At 46.5% G+C, this 27,399-nt stretch overlaps 1 protein-coding gene across 4 annotated transcripts in view; it reads right to left on the reverse strand.

The window, feature by feature from the left end:
* The window catches only part of ARHGAP44 (Rho GTPase activating protein 44), a 119,053-nt gene extending 91,895 nt beyond the window's left edge, over nt 1-27,158 (reverse strand). For all 4 annotated transcript variants that reach the window (XM_040243320.1, XM_040243322.1, XM_040243319.1 and 1 more), the window contains exon 1: nt 26,887-27,158. In XM_040243320.1, the coding sequence (XP_040099254.1) occupies nt 26,887-26,939 (53 nt within the window). In that variant the 5' untranslated portion in view covers nt 26,940-27,158. The remainder of the gene's footprint in view (nt 1-26,886) is intronic.
* Between the last annotated feature and the right edge of the window lie 241 nt (nt 27,159-27,399).

A 27,399-nucleotide genomic window follows, 5' to 3' on the forward strand; every position in this document is an offset into this window, starting at 1 on the left:
TGGAATGAGGTTCGTGACATTGTACAGGAGACAGGGATCAAGACCATCCCCATAGAAAAGAAATGCAAAAAAGCAAAATGGCTGTCTGGGGAGGCCTTAACAAATAGCTGTGAAAAGAAGAGAAGCGAAAAGCAAAGGAGAAAAGGAAAGATATAAGCATCTGAATGCAGAGTTCCGAAGAATAGCAAGAAGAGATAAGAAAGCCTTCCTCAGAGATCAGTGCAAAGAAATAGAGGAAAACAACAGAATGGGAAGGACTAGAGATCTCTTCAAGAAAATTAGAGATATCAAGGGAACATTTCATGCAAAGATGGGCTCAGTAAAGGACAGAAATGGTCTGGACCTAACAGAAGCAGAAGATATTAAGAAGAGGTGGCAAGAATACACAGAAGAACTGTACAAAAAAGATCTTCATGACCCAGATAATCACGATGGTGTGTTCACTCACCTAGAGTCAGACATCCTGGAATGTGAAATCAAGTGGGCCTTAGAAAGCATCACTACGAACAAAGCTAGTGGAGGTGATGGAATTCCAGTTGAGCTATTTCAAATCCTGAAAGATGATGCTGTGAAAGTGCTGCTCTCAATATGCCAGCAAATTTGGAAAACTCAGCAGTGGCCACAGGACTGGAAAAGGTCAGTTTCCATTCCAATCCCAAAGAAAGGCAAAGCCAAAGAATGCTCAAACTACCGCACAATTGCATTCATCTCACAAGCTAGTAAAGTAATGCTCAAAATTCTCCAAGCCAGGCTTCAGCAATATGTGAACTGTGAACTTCCAGATGTTCAAGCTGGATTTAGAAAAGGCAGAGGAACCAGAGATCAAATTGCCCACATCCGCTGGATCATGGGAAAAGCAAGAGTTCCAGAAAAACATCTATTTCTGCTTTACTGACTATGCCAAAGCCTTTGACTGTGTGATCACAAGAAACTGTGGAAAATTCTGAAAGAGATGGGAATACCAGACCACCTGACCTGTCTCTGGAGAAACCTGTACGCAGGTCAGGAAGCAGCAGTTAGAACTGGACGTGGAACAACAGACTGGTTCCAAATAGGCAAAGGAGTACATCAAGGTATTGTCACCCTGCTTATTTAACTTATATGCAGAGTACATCATGAGAAACGCTGGGCTGGAAGAAGCACAAGCTGGACTCAAGATTGCCGGGAGAAATATCAATAACCTCAGTTATGGCAGAAAGTGAAGAGGAACTAAAAAGCCTCTTGATGAGAGTGAAAGAGGAGAGTGAAAAAGTTGGCTTAAAGCTCAACATTCAGAAAACAAAGATCATGGCATCTGGTCCCATCATGTCATGGGAAAAAGATGGGTAAACAGTAGAAACAGTGTCAGACTTTATTTTTTTGGGCTCCAAAATCACTGCAGATGGTGATTGCAGCCATGAAATTAAAAGATGCTTACTCCTTGGAAGGAAAGTTATGACCAACCTTGACAACGTATTAAAAAGCAGACACAACTTTGTCAACAAAGGTCTGTCTAGTCAAGGCTATGGCTTTTCCAGTGGTCATGTATGGATGTGAGAGTTGGACTATAAAGAAAGCTGAGCACCAAAGAATTGATACTTTTGAACTGTGGTGTTGGAGAAGACTCTTGAGAGTCCCCTGGACTGCAAGGAGATTCAACCAGTCCATCCTACAAGAGATCAGTCCTGGGTGTTCATTGGAAGGACTTATGTTGAGGCTGAAACTCCAATATTTGGCCACCTGATGCAAAGAGCTGACTCATTTGAAAAGACTCTGATGCTGGGAATGATTGGGGGCAGGAGGAGAAGGGGACGACAGAGGATGAGATGGCTGGATGGCATCACTGACTCAATGGATGTGAGTCTGAGTGAACTCCGGGAGTTGGTGATGGACAGGGAGGCCTGGTGTGCTGCGGTTTATGGGGTTGCAAAGAGTCAGACACGACTGAGTGACTGAACTGAACTGAACTGAATGGTCTAATGGTTTTTCCTACTTTCTTCAATTTAAGTCTGAATTTTGCAGTCAGGAGTTCATGATCTGAGCCACAGTCAGATCCTGGTCTTGTTTTTGCTGACTGTATAAAGCTTCTCCATCTTTGGCTGCAAATAATATAATCAATTTGATTTCAGTATTGACCATCTGATGATGTCCATGTTTAGAGTCTTCTCTTGTGTTATTGGAAGAGGGCTTAAACTCAACATTCAGAAACTTTTGGCTTAAAACTCAACATTCAGAAAACTAAGATCATGGCATCTGGTCCCATCACTTCATGGCAAACAGATGGGGAAACAATGGAAACAGTGAGAGACTTTATTTTGGGAGCCTCCAAAATCACTGCAGATGCTGACTGCAGCCAAGAAATTAAAAGATGCTTCCTCCTTGGAAGAAATGCCATGACCAACCTAGACAGCATATTAAAAAGCAGAGGAAAAAATAAATAAATAAAAAGCAGAGACATTACTTTGCCAACAAAGGTCCATCTAGTCAAAGCTATGGTTTTTCCAGTAGTCATGTATGGATGTGAGAGTTTGACTATAAAGAAAGCTGAGCACCAAAGAACTAATGCTTTGAACTGTGGTGTTGGATAAGACTCTTGAGAGTCCGTTGGACAGCAAGGAGATCCAATCAGTCCATCCTAAAAGAAATCAGTCCTGAATATTCATTGGAAGGACTGATGCTGAAGATAAAACTCCAATACTCTGGCCACCTGATGCGAAGAACTGACTCACTGAAAAAGACCCTGATGCTGAGAAAGATTGAAGGCAGGAGGAGAAAGGGACAACAGAAGATGAGATGGTTGGATGGCATCACCGACTCAATGGATATGAGTCTGAGCAAGCTCTGGGAGTTGGTGATGGACAGAGAGGCCTGGTGTGCTGCAGTCCATGGGGTCACAAAGAGTCAGACATGACTGAGCGACTGAACTGAACTGTCCCCTAAAATTCAATGTTTAAATCCTCACTCTCAGAGATGATGATAGTATCAAGGGATGAAATCTTTGGAAACTGATTTGGTCATGAGAGTAGTGCTTCCACACCCAACATAAATGTTCTTATAAAAGAAGCTCCAGAGAGACCCCTGAGCTCCTTCCACAAGGTGAGGGCACAGCAAGAAGGTGCCAGCCAGGAAAAGGGAAAGGGGTTTCACCAGAGCCAGACCATGCTGCTACCTTGATCTTGGACTTCCACCCTCCACAACTATGAAAAGCAAATGTCTACCATTGATAAGAGCTCCAGTCTATGGTATCTTGTTTTAGTAGCTGGAATAGACCAAAACAGGTGTGGTCAATGTCTCTAACCCATCCAGCTGGGTGGATGTGATGGCAGATACAACAATAGGGAAGCCTGGGAAGAAGACCGTGAAATAGGCCTTAGAAATGTTGTGTTTATGGCACATCTGAACACACGAGGCCCCCACGACCTCTTTTCTGGATATTAGCTTCCTAAGAGGTTTCCCTGCTTCCACTTGTGTCTCTCTATTAAGTATTCTGCACACCTCAGGAAAACTAATCTTTTTAAAATGTCAATAAAACTGTATTATTTCTTCACCAAAAATTCAAACTTTTCCACAGTGCATTAAGGACCTGGGGCTTCTCCACTGGCAGCTCCAAGACGGCTTATGAGAACTCAGTCTTCTGCAGAGAGTGGTCACAGAAGCCAAGGGTATGAAGGAAATTGCATAGGGAAAGACCATAGAATCCACAAGGAAATCCATTATTTCCTGCAATGGAGACAGATAAGGAATGGCCAGAAAAACAGGGAAGAATCGCAGCACAACATCGTATCACTGAAGCCAAGGGAGAGAAAAAAAGCACTTCAGGGAAAAGTGATCAACCAAGACTGCTGAAAGGTTAAAGAGTAAAGACTCAGAGATGTCAGTGGATTTAGCCATATGGAGTCTGGCGCCTTTTTGGTACCTCACTGAGTTCAGGCAGAGGGATGCGGGTAAGGAACAGGACCAGAGGCCAAGCAGAGGGATGCACAGTGAAGAGGGAGCAAAGAGATTTGCAGCATCACGGATGGACCTAGAAACGATCATACTGAGTGAAGTAAGTCAGAGAAAGACAAATACCATATGATATTACTTATATGTGGAATTTAAAATATGCCACAAATGAACTTATCTAGGAAACAGCAACAGAGTCACAGACATACAGACAGAACAGGCTTGTGGTTGCCGAGGGGGAAGGGGGTGTAAGAAGGTGAACTGGGAGTTTTCAGTTAGCAGATGCGAACTATTATATATAGGATGGATAAACAAGGTCCAACTGTATAGCATAGGGAACTATATTCAATTTCCTGTGATAAACCATGATGGAAAAGAACATTAAAAAAATGTATATGTGTGTATAATAGTCACTTAGCTGTACATCAGGGATTGGCGCAACACTGTAAATCAACTATACTTCAGTAAAAAATGTATACTTACCAAAACAGAGGAGGCAAAGAACAAAGACTGTAAATACAGGCATCTTTCCCAAAAGTCTGGCTTTACAAGATGAGAGGTAAGTCAGTGTTGGAGGGAATGTCAGGGGAAATTTTATTGTTGAGATGGAAGGGATTGAACACCTTCATTGTTGATGGAACAAACTATTTGAAAGAGTAATTAAATATACAGGGGAAAGAAGGGAGACTTGATTACACAGTAAGGTTCTAGAGATGAGACCCAAAGCACAAATGGAAGGACAGAAAGAAGAGGAGAACTCCTCCTCCTCTGCTGGAACACGTGAGAAGGTAGAGGAGCTACAGACAGAGGAAGCCTTGACTTTCACAGTAGAAAGTCATGGCCGTCTCATCCGTCTGATAGAGCATCAAGCTTTCTACAGGAAGGGGAAGGTGAGGTTAGTAAAGTGCTAGGGAGGAGGCAGTTTGAGGAAAATAGAAACAGGAAGTACTCTTGTTTTGGAGAAGGACAGAAGAAGCTGATCTGACAACAGTAGGATTTAGAGGGAGCCACGGGGGGCGGGCCCATTCAAGTTGAACAGTAAATAATTCATAAGGTACTAACCGGCCTTGTCGAGTCACCCATGACAGCAGAGTGTACTGCCTCAGTTACAGGCACAAAGCTCCTCGGGAAAGACTTTAAGAGAGTTCAATAGTCTGCAAGTTGATTGAAAGTATTAAAGAAGCCTGGAGTTCTGAAGATTCCTATTATCATAAAGACAGTCATGCCATCCCAAGGAACCAATGCTGCTGCTGATCTCCAGGGTCAAGAGTGCCAGACAGAACATTACTTTATAACTAGAGAGTCTACACGAAGTTGGTATTGAACCACAGCAGATTTCTGAGTTATGAGACTATGCAGATGAAAGAAGTTAGAAAGCAGAGTCTACCTATGCCGCACAGCAGATCAGGAAAAAGGTCTACCCAGGGACCCGCCTTCCTGATACTTTAAGAAAACACGATTGATCCGGCACCTCTAGCTGGCTTTGCCATTACCTTGTGCAGAACAACTGTTTCTTTCACAGATGTAACATTTCCTAAGTCCAGCCTCTGAGTCACAGATGTGCCTTGGGAAGAGAAAGATGGAGTCAACAGGCAAGAAGGGTGGCCAAGGAAACCAGTATTTTAATATCTAAGATATCTTGTTTTCTGGCTCTAATGCTGTACACAATTGTCTTTGTTCAGCTCTCATCACTTCCTTCAGCTCTCATCACTTCTGCTCAAGACATAAAGTGATGAGACAATTCTATCCTGATTTGCAAATGGCTTGCATTCTAGACTTTGGTTTCTTTCCGTGAATAATTAACAGTAATGGGTTATTAAATAGAGTATGGTTTTACTGGAGCTCCACACACCTACTGGCGCTGGACTCCCTGAGGCTCAGAAGTGTGAACCCAGGTACCCAAAGTGGTGCCACCACACTCCCTCCCAAGCTAGGAAGTCCATGACAACCTACTGCAGGGTCAGCAAACTATGGCCAGCAGGCAAATCCAGACCCACATGTACTATCAACTGATTTATGACAAGGAGAACACTGCAATGTAACAGGGAAAGGATAGTTTTTTTTTTTTTTTTTTTAATAAATGATGCTGGAGAAATTCACTCTTCATCTAGACCTATCATCTTTCTTGGGCTCACTGCCCCACTAAGCTTGGCACAAAAATATGGTTAAACCTTTTTATCCTTGTTGAAGGATAAATAAAATGTATTTCATTGGTTTTGTTGACTGAACTGTGTCACAAACAGCCCCGCCCCTACCCCTGCAGAAGTTACAGTCAGAACGTGACCTTAGCTGGGAATAGGGTTCTTGCAGGTGTAATTCACTTAAGAGGAGGATATGTTGGGGTTATGGGCTTCCCAGGTGGCACTAGTGGTAAAGAATCCGTCTGCTAATGCAGGAGACACAAGGGATGTGGGTTTGATCCTTGGGTCAGGAAGATCCCCTGGAGGAGGAAATGGCAACCCACTCCAGTATTCTTGCCTGGGAAATTTCATGGACAGAGGAGCCTGGTGGGTTACAGTCCATGGTGAAAGTGAAAGTTGCTCAGTCATGTCTGACTCTTTGTGACCCTGTGGACTATATAGTCCATGGAATTCTCCAGGCCAGAATACTGGAGTGGGTAGCCATTCCCTTCTCCAGGGGATCTTCCCAACCCAGAGACTGAACATTGCAGGTAGATTCTTTTTACCAGCTGAGCCACAAGGGAAGCCCAAGAATACTCGAATGGGTAGCTTACCCCTTCCCAAGCAGATCTTCCAGATCCAGAAATTGAACCAGGGTCTCCTGCATTGCAGGCGGATTCTTTATCAGCTGAGCTACTAGGGAAGCCCATACAGAAACACAGAGTTACAAGAAGAGAGTCAAAAATGACTGAACACATACTGTCACATGTGCTGGGACAGGTGGACCCTTAACCCAATATGACTGGTGTACTTATAAGAAAATGAGAAGAGATAAGAGTCAGTGATAATGCCATGTGATGACAGTAGTAGAGATTAATCTCTATTGATACTGTGTCTACAACCCAAGTATTAATAACACCAAGGATTGCTGGCAAATCCAGAAGTTAAGAGAAAGTTCTGACACTGCTCCCTGGTACCAACCAGATGTCCTACAGTTCTATTCCATTCTGACACTAACTACCCAAAGTCAAAGCAGACCCCAGAAGTTAAGGACGGAGGGCTACACAAGATTTCCCCTACTTCTGGTGCCAGCCCCAGTTTTGGATGTCCCCAAGCCGCCCATGATCTGCCCAGCTGGCTGCAAATTCAGGGCTTCCCCCACCTCCCTTAGGTGGGATCATTTCTTAGAATGACTCACAGAACTCCCTGAAAGCGTTCCTCTTAGGCTTACAGCTTTGTGTATATGTATGATGGCAACAACTCAATTGGGATTAGCAGATGAAATCTATTACATACAGGATGAATAAGGAACAAGGTCCTACTGTAGAGCACAGGGAACCATATTCAATATCCTGGGATAAACCATAATGGAAAAGAACACGAGAAAGATTATACATGTGTATAACTGAGCCACTTTGCTGCACAGCGGAAATTAAACACACAACATTGTAAATCAACTATAGCCCAATAAAGAAGGATACAACTTGGGAACAACCAGATGAGAGGCGTACACAGAGCAAGGTGTGGGATGGGGGAAGATGCTGGGTTTCCATGGCCTCTTCTCATGGAAATAGGCACCCCACCCCAGCACCTCAATATGTTCCCATCTAGGAAGCTCTACTGAGCTCCACTGTCCAGAGATTATATATGAGTTTCATCACATAGACAAGATGGATTGAGTCACTGGCCACAGCACTGGACACCCAGCTCCTCGCTCCACCTCAGATGTTGTGCCGGCCCAGTGTTCCAACCCTTCAATCTCAAGGTTCGTCTTTCTGGAGACCAGCCCCCTTCCTGAAGCCATCTAGGGGCCCACCGAGGTCACCTCGTTAACATAAGAAAGCACAACTATTAACTCAAGAAATTCCAGGGATTTTTGAAGCTTCCTGTCAGAAGCTGATGAAAAGGCGATGGTGGTAGTGGTCTAGTCGCTAAGTCATGTTCAATTCTTTTGTGACCCCAATAACTGTAGCCCTCTAGGCTCCTCTGTCCACGGGATTTCCCAGACAAGAATACTGCAGTAGGTTGCCACTTCCTTCTCCAGGGGACCTCCCCAAACCAGGGGTGGAACCCGCGTCTCCTGCACTGGCAGGCAGGTTCTTTACCCGTGGGCCACCAGGGAAGCCCTGAAAAGGAGATCCTCTTCATTACATCCCAGCAAGGGATCTATCCTCCCCGGAGCCTTCAGAGAGAGCACGGCCCTGCCTACACCCTGGATTTTGACTCACTAGCCTTTAGAACTGTCAGAAAACAACAATCTTATTTTAAACCCCCCCTCCCACCTGGGTGTGTGGTAATTGATTACAGGAGTCCTAAGAGCTGACATAGTAGGTGGAGCAAGCCTTTCTCTGTTGTAACTCTGAGCTAAAATGGGGGCTCCAGTGTAACCCCCTCACCCCCACACCATCTATTATTTCCTGAGGTTCCTCGGGACATTCCTCTGCAGCCCTCTCTTCTTAGCAACACTCCCCCCACCCCCCACTTCAACGCTTCGATTCCACCCACTTGCTGAGGACTCCTAACTCCATCACCACTGGACCTCCTCCTGCACTCCAGACCCAGATGCCCAGTGGAACACCTTCCCCTTGTGTTTCTCAGTGACTGGCAGGACTGCCCACCCTTTGCCCTAATCCCAAACCTCAGGGCAGCTTTATCTCCTGCTGCTCCCTCAAGTTCTACCAAGGTCCCCAAGCCAACAACTTAACTACCTCTAATCTCTCCGCATCTCCCATCTTCATGACTACAGATCTGATCCAGGTGGCCAGCACCTGGCTTGAATGACTTACCTAGTCTCTGAGTTCAATAGCGTCATCTCCTCACTGGTCCCTCTGCCCTAGGCTTGCTCGTCTCTCCATTTGGTTTCCCATCCTGCGTCCAGAGTAATTAGCCTAAAACCCAATCTCCTCCCCTGTTTAAAATAATAGCAGCATCTTACGCTTACTGCTGGCTTATACTGTCCCAGAAACTATTTCAAGTACTGTGTGTGTACTAATTCATTTAAAATATCATACTTTATCATATCATAAAATATATTTTATCATGTAAAAATCATAAAATATCATGGCAATTATTAATATACCAATTTTGCAAATAAGATAATTGAGGCTGACCGAGTCTAAGTGACGCGTCCAAGATTTTGCAAATAGTTAAGGGACGGAGGCAAGATCTAAACCTGTGGGAATCCAACATCAGAACCCTTGTCATGACCCCAGAAGTGTGGAAAGAGGTCCAATGATTTGGTAATTTACTGAGCAATTTACCTCTGGTCCTTGTGTAAAACCCAAATTCACTGAGTCATGACAAAAGTAGGGTATCCTTACAATGTGTGCCCAGGCTTTGCCCTACGGTCCCTGGCACTGAATTATGCAACCAGTCTCAGAAGTGTCCCACTTTGGACAGTAAATTAGGCAGTCTAGGCCTTACTCTGACTGCCAATGACATTCCAAACACAGAGAATTTATTTGACTTCCTTGCGGTGCCACACTCTACATCCCTTGGCATTTCCACTCCCTTATCCTGCTAGAAATGCCTTGTCCTTCAGGTCTCAGCTTCCATGACATCCTCCCAAACCTCACTCCATCCAAACACCATTATGTTCTCAGGATGCCACAAACAACGGACCTGTCACCCGAGACGACACCCACTGTCCTGGTTTAAGTGCTTTCCTCCTCACGTGCACGTTTCTAGCAGAGGACCTGCCACCTGGTAGGCACAGTGGACACCAGCCTCTCCTTCAGGAATGAAAGCTATGCGCCCCATCTCAGGAATGAAAGGAACACCGCCAGATGACCACCTTCAGTGGTCAACCCTCTGGCACTGCTCAGGCTGAAAGTCACCCTGTCTTCCAGTGAAAGGTGCAATTCCAACGACTGATCAATACAGAGATAAAAAAAAATGGCTTAATGCCTTCCTCCCAACCAAGGACAACTCTGAAGAGACATCCGAGCTCCAGACGCCAACCCAACAGGGAACCAGCTGAGACCTTTCCTGGGACTGCATCACGGCCTCATTTCTCCTTCTGCCAAGTCCTGTTTCCATTCACTTCTTCCACACCTGCTGATGTTAAGAGCACTTCCTAATAACCACTCTGCCTGTTACTCTCAGTATCTGTTTCCTGTGACCCCACCTGTCACCTACCACGACAGCAGGTGGTCAATGGTTATCTGTTAACGAATGACTTCTTTACTCAATACATTTCCATGACTACACTTTCCTCTTTGCAAATATGACAATGCAATGGCCTGGGTCTGGATGGAAAATCATACTTTCAAATTAAAGACATTATACTTACGAGGGACCAATTCTAAAGCCATGTCCTATTTTTTTGCTTGCAGAGTAAAATCCTGGTGATTAGGAAGGCACGACTACAAGCCCCCAGCTAAATATTTAACATGGAAAATCTCAATTTAGAGGACTCAAAAAACCCATTCTGACACCTGTTGGAAAAGCACACACTGCCTCATGCCACCTCGTTGAGAAGCGCCTGCTCCCGCTGTTTGCACAGCACCTGGGACAGCTCCGGACACAGAGGTATCAGCCTGGATCCCTGCAAAGTCACAGCACCCAGTCCAGTGAGGTAAACAGAACTGGCAGCAGCTGGAGATCAGAGCAGAATGAGAGAACTGGTACAGAAGCAGTAGAGCGTGTGGAAGCACAAAGCAAGACACGGCCGTGGGGAGAGACAGGTAGGGGTGGCATCCGAATTGAGCTCTGAGAATGAGCCTCCCAGCTTCCGAGCCCCTTCTGTATTCCAGACACGGCACTGGGGTCCACAGACTACGAGCTGACCTATCACAATGATACAGGACACCGTGTTTCATATGTCGATCCAAACCAGAGCTCTGGAGTACAGAAGGGCCCTGACAAATACAAAGCAGAAGCAACAACATTCTGACTCAAGGTGAAAACCTCACTGAAGTTAAGACTTGAACTTCTCTGAACCACACTTCCAATGACAGTCTAAAAACTCTAGTTCGAAGCATGGGTGGCCCCTGAAAAACTGGTTTTCACACTCAAAATGCTGGGTTCAAGCGAGCTGCAGTCTGACTGTCTAGCCAGATGCCCTTTTCCTCCTCCCTCCTGGACAAGTACCCGTCCCTCCCCCATGCAACACTCCATCTGTACTCCCAGGGCTCTCCGCGCCACTAGTGAGCACAATCCTGCCCCCGCCCCCCGCGAGGGGCCCAGTCAAAGATGCAGGCTTGAGCCCAGCAGCCCCCGGCACCTCCTCCCTCAGGCACATGGCAAGTCAATGGAAAACGTGTAAATATGCTTCACAGGCTGCTCAGGGAAAAGAATTTGCCTGTCCTTGCAGGAGATACAGGAGATGCAGGTTTACTCCCTGGAGGAGGAAACGGCAACCCACTCCAGGATTCCTGGGCTTCCCTAGTGGCTCAGCCAGTAGAGAATCCACCTGCAATGCAGAAGCCCTGGGTTCCATCTCTGGGTTGGGAAGCTCCCCTGGAGAAGGAAATGGCAACCCACTCCAGTATTCTTGCCTGGGAAATCCCATGAACAGAGGAGCCTGGTGGGCCACAGTCCACGGGGTCACAGAGAGTCAGACTCGACTGAGCACATGCATATCAACTGCCTTAGGTGAGAGGAAAGGACTCTTATCCCCTGACTGGGACCCTAGGGACTGCTCCACTTGTCTGAGTCATTTTGGGGCTGCTGTAGCAGAATGCGTTAGGGATTCAAGCAGCTTCACATCAGTAGAAATGTCTCCCAGTTCTAGAAACTGGCAAGTCCATGGTCAAGGCCACAGCTGATCTGCTTTATGGCAATGTCTTCTCCTTGAGTCCTCATGTAGTGGAGGGGCCAAAGGGAGCTTCTGGGGGATTCCTTTTTGGCTGCACCACACTGCCTGTAGGATCTCAGCTCCCTGATCAGGGATCAAATCCGCATCCTTTGCATTCAAAACTCAGAGTCTTAACTACTGGACCATCAGGGAAGACCCTCCAGGGATGCCTTTATAAGGCCACTAATCCCATTCACAGTGGCTCTGTCTTCATGATCTCATCAACTCCTAAAGGCCCTGCTTCCCAAACCACCACCTGGAGGGTCAGGATTTCAATATGAATTTGGGGGGAACATAAACATTCAGACCCAAGCATCTTTCTCCCGTGTCCTCTCGTGGGTTCATGAGCATGAAGACAAACTACCTCAGTTGCTGCTACCAGCTGTATTTCGACCATGAAAAAAAGCCAAGATGCAGGTGAAGGCAAAGCAAAGAGAAATGGTGAGAAAGATACAGGGACCCTGTGCTCAAGGCACCTGGTCTCTCTACCTGTGCACACACCTTCACCTGAAACAAAGTCTCCTTACTAAGTCTCTCTGAAGTCTCATCTGCTACTGTAATGAAAAGCATTCTAGGTGATACAAGTGATCCAGTTTTCTTTCCTGCAGAACTTGAGAACCTTAAATAGAAATATAGATCGTAAGTCTCTAAGAAGAATCGACAGCGTGCCACATTCCTTGCAGTCCGGGAATTTTTTTCCCACAGAACAAAACTTGATAAAGAAGCAAAAGGACATTCTTCTGTCCATGTACTCAAAAATATCATCTTTCCTGTATTGCAGGAAGCCAGAGAGGAGAGATCTCAGGCGAGAATACACATAAAGAGGACACTGCCGCAGGCGACGGTAGGGACACAGACAACAAGGAACAATCAGGAATGTTGGGATGGATCTGTACACACTACTGTGCATGTTTAGAATGGATGACCAACAAGGACCTGCTGTATAGCAAGGGGAATTCTGCTCCATGTCATGTGGCAGCCTGGATGGGAGGGGAGTTTGGGGGGAGAATGGATATATGTATGCATACAGCTGAGTCCCTCTGCTGTCCACCTGAAAATATCACAACACTGTTAATTGGCTACACTCCAATACAAAATAAAAAGTTTCTAAAAAGATACAGGCATGAAATAACATATATAAATTATGATTCAGAGAGAAATTTGGAGGAACTGACTGGACATGGAGGAGTGAGGAATGTACCTCAGAATACCAGGAAACAAGCTCTCCAGGTCACTGCTAAGGTCACAGCTCCCTGGCAAAGGGACCTAGGTTGGGCCTTTGATGTCACTGACTAGAGCCTAGTCAACCATCTGAGTGGACTAAATGGCCACCATCCTTTCTTGATCCTTCGGGTAAAAGCCTCTGGTTTTCCTTTTGGGAATTGCTTCCCCCCTTTTGGTCTGCGTGGACATGCGATGTAGTCAACTCCTTACCCTTCCTCGGTCTGCAAAGGGTTGGCCAGGTCACATGACCCACTCCAAGCCAATCAGACTTTCTTCTGCAATAGAATCCTGAGTGTCCCAATGAGAGAAAACAACTGGGAACTAATCGCCCTTTTTAAAAAATTTGTTTTAAATTGAAGTACAGTTGATTTACAATGTTAGTTTCAGGTGTACAGCAAGTGATTCAGTTATACATTTATATAGTTTAGTGTGGGTGTGTGTGTGTGTGGGTGGGTGGGTGTGTGTGGGGGTGTGTGCATGCTAAGTCGCTTCAGTCGTGTCCAGCTCTTTGGAACTCCATGGTCTGTAGCCCTCCAGGCTCCTCTTTCCACAGGATTCTCCAGGCAAGAATAGTGGAGTGGGTTGCCATGCCCTTCTCCAGGGGAACTCCCCAACCCAGGGATCAAACCCTGGGTCAATCCTGCATTGGCAGGTGGGTTCTTTACCACTAGTGCCACCTGGGAAGCCCTATATGTGTGTGTGTATATATATATGCTTTCCAGATTCTTTCCCCATATATGTTATTGCAAAATACTAAATAGAGTTCTCTGCGCTATACAGCAGATCTTTGTTGGTTACCTATTTTAAATATAGTAGTATGTATACCTTATTCCCAAAGCCCTAATTTATCCACCCTTCCTTTTTCCCTTTCGGTAACCTTAAGTTTGTTTGCTAAGTCTGTGGGTCTGTTTCTGTTTTGTAAATAAGCCCATTTACAGGGAAGTAACCTTTCCAAACAGAGAAGGTGATGGCACCCCACTCCAGTACTCTTGCCTAGAAACTCCCATGGATGGAGGAGCCTGGTAGGCTGCAGTCCATGGGGTCGCTAAGAGTCAGACACGACTGAGCGACTTCACTTTCACGTTTCACTTTCATGCATTGGAGAAGGAAATGGCAACCCACTCGAGTGTTCTTGCCTGGAGAATCCCAGGGATGGGGGAGCCTGGTGGGCTGCCATCTATGGGGTTGCACAGAGTTGGACACGATTGAAGCGACTTAGCAGCAGCAGCAGCAGCAGCAGCCCTTCCAAAAGTGGCCTCTGCAGGGCTGTCCTGTGGCCCCTTGTACCTGGTCACTCCATTGATTTTCTGAGCTGCTCTTCTTTCCAAAGCTTCATTTTGGCTTAAATTAGCTCTTCATACTGCTGCAACCAGAGAACCCCAACTGATCACAGGGATCCACTAGACCTCAGCTCCAAGTCATGCAGACCAAGTTTCAAAATGTGATGTGGCTTTCAAAAGTAGCCACGCACAAAGGCTATTAGCTGATCACTTCTTAAGAGATGACTATTCTGTTCTGTAAAATGAGATCTGATATCAGGTCCCTTCTAGAGCATGAAGATAAGATGTTTCCCATGTTTGAAAATCAAGACTGAGAAGAACTTCAAACATTTCTATTCAGACCTTCCAGGGCCCCAAACTTAACAGTATCACATGAGAACTTCCAGCTACATTTTACATTTGCCCACTTTGAAAGGGTTTGATTTTTTTGTTTTGTTTATTTTTAAAGAATTTGGAAATTTTTAGAAAGTGCAAGCAGCAAGAAACCAAACCACTCCTAATCCTACCCAGAGATAAACATTGCATGCTGAATTGTCCAGGCTTTCCTGATTTCCTTCCAGTCTGTTCTATGTACTCTTTACAAAAAAAAAAAACACAAAAAAACTGTACAGTCTCAACTCTGTATGCCTTCAGTATCCTGTTTCCTTATCTTAAACATTTCTCCCAAGTCATTACATTTTTTTGAACGTTAGGGAAATGCTAAGATTGTTACAACTGCATAGATGGGCCAGAATTTAGTCATCCCACTAACGTTAGACATTTCAACATTTTCCAGATTTTTCCCTCCTGCAGACTCAAAGTGAAAAGTTAAAGTGTTAGTCCCTCAGTTGTGTCCAAATCTTTGTGACCCCATGGACTGTAGCCAATCAGGCTCCTCTGTCCATGGAATTCTGCAAGCAAGAATACTGGAGTGGGTAGCCATTTCTTCTCCAGGAGATCTTCCCGATGCAGGGATTGAACCCGGGTCTCCTGCATTGCAGGCAGGTTCTTTATCGTCTGAGCCACCAGGGAAGCCCAGACTCAAAGTACAGCAATAAAGAACATCAGTGTCAGAACCAGCAAATCCAGGAGCAAATCTCAACTGCTGTCCTTTCCTTATCAACTCTGCACCCAGAAGCATCACACGCTCACCTGCTTGGAGACTTGTGCAAACACTGGGGGTGTCTCCTGAGGATGGACCTCTGCAGCCTCAGGGCCCCTACTGCTAATTTAGTAACTATTCTGAAGAGTCATGAAGATGAAACAGGAATGTCTGTGAAGTGCATCAAGTGTCTGCCGTAAGACGCAGGACACACACCACCAAGAGCAGCTGTGCAATCGAAGCTTATATCTGCAATCCCAGCAGTATTCATGGTGCGCCAAGTCGCTTCAGTCATGTCCAACTCTTTGCAGCCCACCAGGCTCCTCTGTCCATGGAATTCTCCAGGCAAGAATACTGGAGTGGGTTGCCATTTCCTCCTGCAGGGGTTTTTCCCATCCCAGGGATCGAATCCATGTCTCCTGCATTGCAGGCAGATTCTTTACCATTTGAGCCACCAGGGAAGCTCCATAACAGTATCCATAAGCAAATGACAAAATAATAAAAGTTCAGTCCGCTTTTCATTTCCCTGATATGACAAACGAGATATGAGTATATACTCATAGATTCTACCAAGTTTTAAAATCATAAAAAAAGAATGCTTTTCTATAGCATTCGTTTTGTAAAGGTCCCTGCTCAGTTTATTTGTCATGTAGAAGTTGGTAGAGGCTTTTGCAGATACAGAAACTGCTTTTCTTCCAATACAGAGCTTTTTTTTAAAAAAAAGCACTTTCAAAGGGCACTCACTCTCCTTATCCTTTCTGGTGAAACTACAGTCAGGAAACAAAATGAAGAATTTTCTATTGGCAGATGTTCATAGTATGCTCTTTGTGGATGGCTACCAACAAGACACTCGATTACCTTGAATGAATATGACAGTGTTATTTTTATTCATGTCAAGAGCAGTTCATTAGCATTTTCAGAACCACCTAAACTGAAGTAACAGGAGGGACCCAGAGGCTACAGAGATCCATCTTCAGGAGAGAGCAGCTGAGAAAGAGCATTTGCCCGCGCGTGGCCTACTTAGGCCACAGCTCTGATGGTCTGCGCCTGTCTTACTCTGCCACTTCCACAAAATGGAGCTACGCAGAGCACCCAACTTCTAGCCATGCTTCCACATTGCTGTTCAATCACTAAGTCATGTCCCAGTCTTTGCGACGCCATGGACTGCAGTATGCCAGGCTTCCCTGTCCTTCACCATCTCCCGGGGCTTGCTCAAACTTATGTCCATTGGGTCAGTAAGGCCATCCAACCATCTCATCCTCTGTTGCCCCCTTCTCCTCCTGCCCTCAATCTTTCCCAGCATCAGGGTCTTTTCCAATGAGTCAGCTCTTCACATCAGATGGCCAAAGTGTTGCTGCCATGAGTCAAAAAATAATAAAGCCTATAAAAGACACTGCCCAGTCCCGGGTGGCAAGAGACAGAGCTGAGGCCTTTGTGGCTCTCCTTTTCCGGGTCCACGAGGGACTGCCTTTCCCTGCCCCAGCTCCAGGTGGGGTGCCGCAGGTGACTTGCTCTAACCACTGGATGTGAGCAGAAGTGACGTGTGTCACTTCCATAAAGAACCAACATGATTCGTCACATCCTCCACCATCAGAGAGGTGCATGTGGGGTATGGGAAGAAGGGAAACCCCTGGCAAAGCTAGTCCAGGTGAAAAGAGGGAAATGCAAATTTGGCTGACAAAGGAGGTACGACTATATACTCATAGGTTCTATTAAGTTTTAAAATCATAAAAAAGGAATGCTTTTCTATAACACAGGTTACTAAAATGACTCAGGAAAAGATAGAAAACATAAATAGCCCAGTGATCGCTAAAGAAACTGGGAAAGCTGCCAAAGAACCACCTCCAAAAACTGTCCTGGAAAGGTTGTTTTGAACCTTCAAAGAACAAGTAATTCCTTACCTCACCATTGCACAGGAAAAAGAAGTGAACAGTCTGTTTAACAATGTTATGGCTCAGTGGTAAAGAATCCACCAGCCAATGCGGGCAACGTGGGTTTGATTCCTAAGTTGGGAAGATGTCCTAGAGGAGGAAACGGCAACCCACTCCAGTATTCTTGCCTGGGAAATCCATGGACAGAGAAGCCTGGAGTCCTGCAGTACCTGGGGTCACAAAGACTCAGATAAGACTTAGCAACAAAAGAACACATAGGAATACTGAATGCTCAAATCCTAAAGCACTAAATCTAGCATCGTATAAAAATAACTAGCAAGCATAGTCAAATAAGATCAACCGCAGAAAGGCAGGGAGAGCTCAATACTAGAAAGTCTACTGAGGCTCAAGAATGTAAAACACAAGGCCTTCATGTGTAGGAGGAACTATCATTTCTGTATCACTAGCACAGAAAATAATGCCTGGAACATAGTAAGTGCTCAACAAATATCTATGGCATAAATTACTGAGTGAACAGTAACAAATTAAAGGAGAAAAATACATGATTACCTCTAAAGATCACGACAATGTAGTCAAATTTAACTTCAGTGCCAAAGAAAAATTCAAAATAAAATAATAAATTTATGCAACATGTAATATGATTAAAAAACAAAGTCTCTCAAACCAATCATGCATTTCCAGAGCTAATAAGACAGGGAAGTTCACATTTCACCATATGTTCATCTAGTTTAACACTGTTCTATAAGTCCTAGACAATGCAATTAGACAAGAAAATATGATAAGTATAATACTGGAGAGGAAGAAATGAAATTACTATTTGTAGAAAATATGATTACTACTTGGAAAACTCAATACACTCTATTTCTGTTAAAGTACTTATAAGCAACGAGAAAGTCTGGATGAAGGTGATTAAGATAATTATACAAAAATCAATAACTTTCCTACATTCCAACAATAAAGAGTAAGAAAATATCACTTAACAAAAGACTCCAACCATTAAGGCTACAGTAATGACAATAACAAATTACCTAAACATAAAAGCAAGATTACTCAGGACCTTTGTAAACAAAAACTAGATTATAGGATCATAAACAAACTTGAATAAATATGTCATTCCCAGATAGAAAGAATACTGCAAAATTGTCAATTTCTCCCAACTTAATGCATACATTTTAAAACATACTGAAAATAAACCAGTGAGCAAAGCCAAAAGAATATAATCAACATTTTTTTTCAAATAAGGAAGCTATCTATAATTAACTGTGACTAAGGCACATGATCTTTAAGCAAAGCTGTTGAGTCCTAATTGTCAAGCCAAGGAGTTGCCCCAGATGAAGCTAGGCTAAGGGGCCCACACCAACTCCATTGCACTCCTGCCCAAAGGATGGGATGTACTGATCCACCCCTGCTCACCTGGGCAGCAAAGCCCACCTCAAATCCCTGCTCAGTGCCAAAGAATTGATGCTTTTGAACTGTGATGCTATGAAAGACTCTTGAGAGTCCCTTGGACTGCAAGGAGATCAAACCAGTCCATCCTAAAGGAAATCAACCCTGAATACTCATTCAAGGACTCCTGCTGAAGCTCTAGTACTGTGGCCACCTGATGCAAAGAGCTCATCACTGGGAAAGACCCTGATGCTGGAAAACACCGAGGACAGGAGGAAAAGAGGACAAGAGAGGATGAAAGGTTAGAGAGCACCACCGATTCAATGGACGTGAACTCTGGGAGAGAGTGAAGGACAGAGGAGCCTGGCATACTGCAGTCCATGGCATCGCCAAGAGTCAGAAACAGCTTAGCAACTGAACAACAACAACTGTTTAGAAACAAAAACTAAATGTGACATCTATGTGATGTCACACACCAAAATCACAGAATTTGACAAATAAAAGATCTGGTGGCAAAATAAAATTATATAAATGGTAATGAAAATGTATCAATATTAATGTAATCTTAGGCTGGGAAAAGTGTTCCAAAGCATAACATTTAAAGCACAAACCATAAATTGATAGACTTGAGGTCATGAAATATTAAAAATGACATAAAATATCAAAGGCAGAGAAAACTATAGGGAGAGTGCATGGCATAAGACAAAGTGTATATACTTAATATACTAGCAATGACCTTAAAATCAATAAGAAATAGTCATGAACATGACTGTAAAGAAATGGGACAAAGACCTATGCAGGCAACTCAGAGAAGGCCACAAACATCCAATAGACATAAAAAATGCTCAACCTCACTATAGAAATTTGAGAGGAAAAAAGGTTTTGGTTTTATTCAGGTAATTAACAAAGTCATAAAATTAGTTACTGATGGAGTTGGGGTGAAGAAATTAACAATTCTTCTGAGGATGAAAACAGAAAATATGTGTGTGATTCATATATATGAAATATAATCTCTCACAGTCTTAAAAACTCATTTATTCTTTGGCCCAGAAACTCCATTTCTAAGACCTCATCCTAGGAAAGTAAACCCATAGGAAATACTTACTACATGATTACCAAAGGAACTCAGTGGACTCTAATGTAATATTACATAGCTTTGAAAAGTCATGCTGTAAACACAGCTACTGACAAGGGAAGATATTCAAAATATAACACAAAGAAGGAAAAGACGGGTTGCAAAAAGTACGCAGCCACTGGTCTCTATGTCTTTAAGAATAAAAATATACCTATTAAAAACTTGGAAGATTATATCCATAATATTACTGTGGTCTCCAGGTAGTCAGATTACTGGTTTGGGGGGTTTCTGTTTTGTTTTCTGGCCATACCTTGTGGCAGGCAGAGTCTAAGCTCCCGACTAGGGATTGAACCTGAGCCCCCTGCAGTGGAAGTAGGGAGTCTTAACCACCGCACCACCCGTGAAGCCGCTCCAGGTAGTAAGATTGATGATTTTTTTTTGCCTTTTTGCCCACCCTTGAGTCTATAACTTTTCTACAATAAACAAGTATCATCTACACAACCTAAAAGAAAGTTTTAAAAAAAGTAAATTGAATTCTGTGGGAAAATAAACATTTATCCTAAAAATAAACTCTGAAGTTGGAAAATGAAAGCAAAAACATCTGCTTCCTGGACAGAAAGGAGAGTTTAAAATTGCTAGACAGCCACACACTTCCCAAAGGCAGAGGTGCGTCAGCACCCAACGGGAGAGCCCTAACTCTTCCCCACTCCCGGGCTCCCCACACCTCTCTCCAAACTACCACTAACTCCTTGAAGAGTTGAGGCTTAACTGTATTATTTCCCATTGTCATCAATATAGCATTTGAAATACATGTTGTCATTATCAATATGGCATTTGAATCTCTTGATTATTATTAAAAGAGATCAAAAGATCCTTACTAATCCCCTCTAAAAGAAACAACCTTCAACTGAATGACTGTTCTGCTCAACTACTGATTCACTTTGTCTAGAGGGGAAACAATCTTCATCACCCATCATGATACATTTCTTCGCTGGATGGACAATGGGAGGGGGAGTCATTATCCGCTGCTGAGAATGGCTCTCTGGTGATGACTTGCAGGTCTGGGAGAACAGAGTCCTGCAGGAAGTCCTGACACCCGGGAGCAGCCCAGCCCGAGGCTGCAAGCTGGCAGGTCTGCATAGTGAGGAGCCTGGAAGACTCAAGCAGAGAATACATTCCAGATCTGCTAGCCTGCTCATCCGTCGGTGAGTACATTCTGTTTCTCTGTCACACACACACCGCAGCAGGTGGCCTGACACAGGCTTCCATAAAACTAATGAAAAACATCACTCTGAGACCTTACAAACATCCACAGTGCTCCTTGGGGGACAGGTTTGGGTGTGCCCAGCCCCAGCCCTGTTGCATAACAGAAAGACACGGGGAAATACAGGCAGGAGCAAAAGAGTCCGATGACTAATCTGGAGTTGGTTCTGACTTTTCTGTGACACCCTATCAACTGGACCATGGCCCTTAGGAGGCCTGCTGATGGGCAAATAGTGTCTCAGAGACACCTTCAGGAAAAGATCCTCACTGGTCTGGGCTGCTTTGGCTCAAGCCAAGATGTCTGCAGCACCAGTGCTCCTGGAGACGGCTGCATCCTCGGCATCTATCTGGGTACCCCTGGTGGCAGCAGTGGCATCCTGAGAGCTGCACAGCAGCAGTGATGCTCAGCCTGCCCAGCTCTGCACCAGAAACCAAGCCTGCCCGAGGTGGCAGGCCGAGCAGTCTAGAAGTGGAAGACGGGGCTGCGCAGACCAAACTTGACCTTCCACGCCCCCAACTCAGAGCTTTAAGAACCAAAGAATCCAACCCAACCGGACTTGGTCCCTCCCACACCTCCAGAGCTCCTTGTCTACTCGAGTCCCTTGAACATCACCCTGTTTTGCCCATGAGCACTGAGGGCTTCCCAGGTGGTGCCTGCCAATTTGGGAGACGTAAGAGACGGGGGTTCGATTCCTGGGTCAGGAAGATCCCCTGGAGAAAGAAATGACAACCCACTCCAGTATTCTTGCCTGGAGAATCCCATGGACAGAGGAGCCTGGTGGGCTATGGTTCCTGGGGTCACAAAGAGTTGGACACGACTAATGCGACTTAGCACAGAGCCCAGTGATAGCCATCACTGGTCAGTGGCTGTGGGCATCTGAGAAGTCCTTTACACTCGGGAGCCAGTGTTTTCAGAGGACTGAATGGGCACAAGGAGCCTCACCAACCATTTCCTGGGTACTCGATATAAGCCAGGCTCCCTTTAACTCTTAATAGACATCTACGGCAGGGGCTGCTATGCCGTCCACCACCCCTCACTGGAGCCTGAAGGAACTTCCTCCTCACCAAGTCGAGGTGCTAGTTTTATTTCCATTTTCTCAGTCACCTAGCGTGTTAGTCACTCAGCTGTGTCTGACACTTTTGTGACCCCATGGATTGTAGCCTGCCAGGCTCCTCTGTCCATGGAATTCTCCAGGCAAGAATACTGGAGTGGGTAGCCATTCTCTTCTCCATGGGGACCTTCTTGACCCAGGGATCAAACCCACGTTTCCTGCATTGCAGGCAGCTTCTTTACCCTGAGCCACCAGGAAGGCCAGTTTTAGTTCTGTTTTCTGGGTCACCTAGCAGGTCTCTAAATCTCAGCTCAGGGCTCTATTTCCACCCAACACAAACCACATGCCATTTGCAGAAAAAATACTCTATGTCTTTCAGAGTGCCTCTCACCCCAGCAACCGATAGACTCTCCTGAAGGTAAAAAACTCGGTATCCTAAGTCAGCATGAACTGATTCCTCCCTTAACTCCTGCTCTATCCTTCCAAAGCCCAGGAGTACAGCTGTGGTCATGTATCAGTACACCCATTACCATCCCAAAAGGAGAAAGGGGCCGTGTCTGGAGCCTTTCACATCCTTGTCTATGACACTGGGACCTCTCGTTCACTTATACATCTAATTGCCAAAGAATTTCAGAGAACCGACTATATGCCAGGTATTAGAGGACAGCTGTTCCTGCCTGCAAGGAGCTTAAAGTCTACTGGGAAAGGTAAATGAGACAAGATAAAAATTACAGTACACAAGAGAAACGGGTTTTGTTTACTCTGCACAGCAACAGTTCATGAACCAGTATAGAGCCTGGCAAATAGCAGGCATCCAATAAGCATTTACTGAATGAAAGAATAAGCATACAAGCCAGGAATAGCATCTGCCCAAAGGTACTTGTGGCTACTATTTATGAAGCATGCCTTGGCTGAGCATGGTTTTGGGTGCTTTCTGGGAGTAATCCCATCACCTCATTGCCACAATCACCACATCACTGGTACTGAGTCCAAACTTGTACTGCTCGCCACACAAGAGGCCAATAAATTGAGAGAGGAGCTGTTGGACCAAGGAATAGTGACTTTATTTGGAAAGCCAGCAAACCAAGAAGATGGTGGACTCATGTCCCAAAGATTCATCTTGCCTGAGTTCGAATTCAGGCTTCTTTTACATTAACACTAAAAAAAAGCAGGGGGGGGCGGGGACAGTAAAGTCAAACATTTCTTGGTTTGGGTTAGCCTCCAGAAGGGATGTGTTAATTTCTTTCTCCCTGCAGTCATTCACAGGTGAGCTTGATCAGGAAGTTTCCTGGAAGCTAAAGGTATTTTGGCTTAATGATCATGACCTGGGGGGCAGGACTCCCAGAGATGGGTCATTATGTGTAATTTAAGCTTACAGGCAACATCCCTTTAGTGATGAACTTGTCATAGAATACAAAAGGTCCTTTCCTATTATATCACCTCAGCACAACCCTTATTATACCCATTTTGCAGATGAGGAAACTAAGGAGCAGAGCCCAGCTCAAGATCCTGTAGTCAGTAACCATCCAGCCAGATCCATCCCACTCGAAAGCCAGTGCTACCTGGAACCACGAGGCACTTGGTGTTACAGTCTGGAAAGTCGAGAGATGCTTCCCAAAAGATGGGCTGAAGTGAACGGAGAGGAGAAGGAATGTGAGCACAGATGGGAGAAGCAAACCAAGGAGGAGATGACACTTTTCCTAGTTAACTGCAGTGGGCTTGAAACTTTTCCCAGTTGCTGGCACCCTCTCTACAGAGAAGTACTCACTTCAAAAGAAAATACTGCTAACTCCATAAGGTATGTGTAAGTACAGCATTTCCTTGTTAAAGAGACTGGATCTGATCCCTGGCAGTTTTATATTCAGAAGACGTCCAGAACCTACCACTTACAGAAGGCAAGCTGGGTGAGATGCCAAGAGGTAGGACCACCCTCGCATCTCTTTGCCCTCCCTCAAAGACAAGAATGTCATTCTTTCAAAGACACACAGGGCAAGCATCCAGTGGCTTGTTAAAGCATCACCAATAGGTGGTCCACCAACCCCACACCTAAATTCCAAGCATCCAATCCCACTGCTTCTACCGAGTCAAGAAATTAAGAAGCAGCGTTAGGACCATGACTTGGTACATTCTCCGTAAGGGAAAGTGACTGCCCCCTTTTACTTACCTGCATGGACCCCATGGTCAACTGGATTAATCAACAACCATGAACTGAGGACCAACTGCCTAGAAGGCATTGCACTATACACACTGAGCATACAATGGCAGTCGGTACATTCTACGGTTTTGTGCTTGTAAGAAATCAAAAAAAATGAAAAAGAAGAGCATTTCAAAGAGTGATGAGTGCTGTCCCAAAAATGAACAAGATGATGGGGGAATGGGAAGAGGGGAGGGGGGCCCCTCAAAGGTCTTTGAGCAAAGACCTGGAGGAAGAGGAAGAGGCACGCAGGAAGAGGAAGAGGCACGCAGGAAGAGCAGACCCTTAGCCAAGCAGGGAAAGTGGGAAACACCTGGAGCAAGATCCCCAGACAGAAGTGAGCTTGGTGCGTTTGGGGCAAGGAAGGCCGCCGTCAATGGAGCACACAGGAGGAGGGGTCGGCGGAACAGAAGGAGAATGAAAAGACCAGAAGGGAGCCAAGTCTGGCCAGGTCTTGTAGGCCCCTGGAAAGATCTGGGGCGCTCAGTGCAATGAAAAGCCACTGAAGCCCTTTCAGCAGCAAAATAATACAAACTAGTTTTTGCCCTAAAAGGTTCACTCAACTCAGAACGTCATCAACATGGATAGAGACTAGTGATTAACACAACAGTGAGCTGGTCCCAACACTACCTGATAGAGAGTCAAAATTCATCCACACGCCAGCAATCACCAGTGTCTCCATAAACAAGTGGAAAGTACCTCTTAGTGACCAGCTGCTTGGAGCTCCAAGAATATGCTTTCAAATTAGTAAGAACACCTGGTACCTATTCTGAAACCCAACCTCCATTCTCCCTTGGTCATTCCATCCATGGATGAGGCTGGAAATCAGGTTTTATGCCCAAGGTTCTACTTTGAAACAAGTCCTGAAAAGAAACAGCTGTGTTTTAGGGGTACTGGGAAGAAAGCATGACACCTTGCTAACATTCTGCTTCGATGACCGAAGCAGAACCTCAAGACCAAGTGAGAAGGGAGATCCAGGTCTAAGGTTATAGGTCCCTGGTCACGTGGTTGGTCTGGTGTGAAGACCTGAAGACCCATGCCAGCCCCTGGGGTGATGCAGAAGTCAATCACTAAAGACAGGTCAACTGGACCATCATCTGCTAAATGACCCAGACAGGAAAACACGGTTTCCGCATCCAACATACGGAAAGGCAGCCCACGTGAGGCTCTATCTGTGGCAATACCATGCCAGAAATCTGGGCTAATCTGACTCTGCTATTCATAAATTCTTCCCCCTGTGAAAGCACATGTGTTTGGGAAAAAGGAAAATGCATCCAAGTCCATTTTAGATATGGTTGCTTGGGAGCCATCTGGAAGCCTAACAAGCCGCCCGCATCCCCTCTGCCCCCAAATGCCCACCGTAATTAGGGCAGTGTGCTTACAAGGAGGACCACACTCCTCACTGGCCAGATGCCAGCTGGGGCTCCATTTCCCACCCAATAAAGGTATTTGGTTTCTTGGTAAACCTAGTGGAGGGCCCTCGAGGTGTCGAGCTCGTACTTGAATTGCACCCAAGATTGGGTTCTCTGCTTTTCGCCGGCCTTAAGACAGCACACCCAAATTCCTTGGCCACAGAAGAAACGGAAATCTCTCTCCAGGGACAGAAGTTTCACGAAAATCCCTCTCTACCTAACCAGTCTGTGTGCAGAGCTTGGGAAGAGACCCACCGGAACCCTTATGTAACAGGAATAGACACCGGCACCCCACACAGCGGCCCCAGGAGACACTAGCCCAGATGTAGCCCATTTTGGTGATGACAGCCGGCGGCGGGGTCTTGCGCTAGGATCCGGTTCTTTCCAACTCCGAGGCCGGGGTTCCCCCCGCCCCTGGCCTCCCCTACCTGGCTGTGATCTTCCTTCTGCTTATCTCATCTTCCAGAGGAGTTGGGCCTCCTCTGCAGCCTTCACCGCCATCCCCCGCCGCCGCCGCCTCCCCTCCCCCCCACCCAGCAAGCCGCCACTGAAATCAGTCTCAGGACCGAGCGACTGCCGCGCCATTCCACCAGCACCTTCCCTGCCGCGGCCCCCACCCCTACCGATCTCTCCCCGCCACCTAACACCTCGACAAACCCGGTCAGAAAAAGAGATTCAGCATCTCGCACAGCCAGAGCCCCGGGAAGGGCAGGCTCAGCTCTGTCAAGCCGACCCACCAGGCCCAACATTCCCCCCCTCCCCGCGCCGCCGGACCCCGCAAGGAGCCCCGAACTCGGGACTGGAGGGGCATGCATCTTCGAAGAGCGACCGCGGGTCGGCGGCCTCCAGCACGATCAGAGCGAACACCTGTTTCCAGGACGCTCTGGTGCCAGAGGGTGAAGGGAGTCCCGGGGGGCGGGGGGGGGGCGGGGTGAAGGGGCAGCTGGGGACGCAGGTAAAGGATGCGTCATTCTTCGCGCTTGGCAACCGGAGCCCCGGAGCGGCGGGCAGAGGTCCAGAATGGCTCGGGGGTCCGAGAGAAGTTCGGGGAGGAGGGGTCGCGCCCGCGAGCGGCGCCCCGAGCTAGGGGAGAGGACCGGCGGGGGCCGGCGAGCCCGCTCCATCACCTACCTGCGCGCGCGGGGGGATACAGCCCCGCCGCGCGCCCAGCCCGCGGGTGACCTACCTGCCCACCGTCTGGTTGGCCAGCTGGCGCATGCGGTTGAACTGCTTCTTCATCGTGGCCCCGCTGGCGCGTTAGCCCGGAGCTGGGGAGGACGAAGCAGCCCGGAGCCCGCCGCAGGGTTACATGGCTCCCGCGCCGAGCCTCCCGGGCGGCGGCACTGCGGAGCCTCTCGAGCCGTCTGGCCCGCTCGCGGCTCCCTCCCGGGGGCTCCACCGCCTACTCCTCGTGCAGCCGCGGAGCCCTCATGGCCACGCCCGGGCCGCCCTGGGCGCCGCCGCCGGGTCCGCCCCGGCCGCTGCCCCCAGCCCCGCTACGGCGCGGGACCCGGGTCTCCGCAGGCTGGCCGCTGACCGGCTGGCCCGGGTTGGGGGGGGGGGGGGTCCCGCTGCGCCTGTGCGGAGGGCGCCGTGCATTCTGGGGCTTGTAGTTCCGCGCCCGGCGCCCACCTTGCCACGGTCCCGGGTTTCCACGTGGGGCCAGCGGCTCTGCACTTGTTTTCCGGCTTTAGAAATA

Source organism: Oryx dammah, unplaced genomic scaffold, assembly GCF_014754425.2.
Source record: "Oryx dammah isolate SB20612 unplaced genomic scaffold, SCBI_Odam_1.1 HiC_scaffold_8, whole genome shotgun sequence".
Classification (NCBI taxonomy): domain Eukaryota; kingdom Metazoa; phylum Chordata; class Mammalia; order Artiodactyla; family Bovidae; genus Oryx; species Oryx dammah.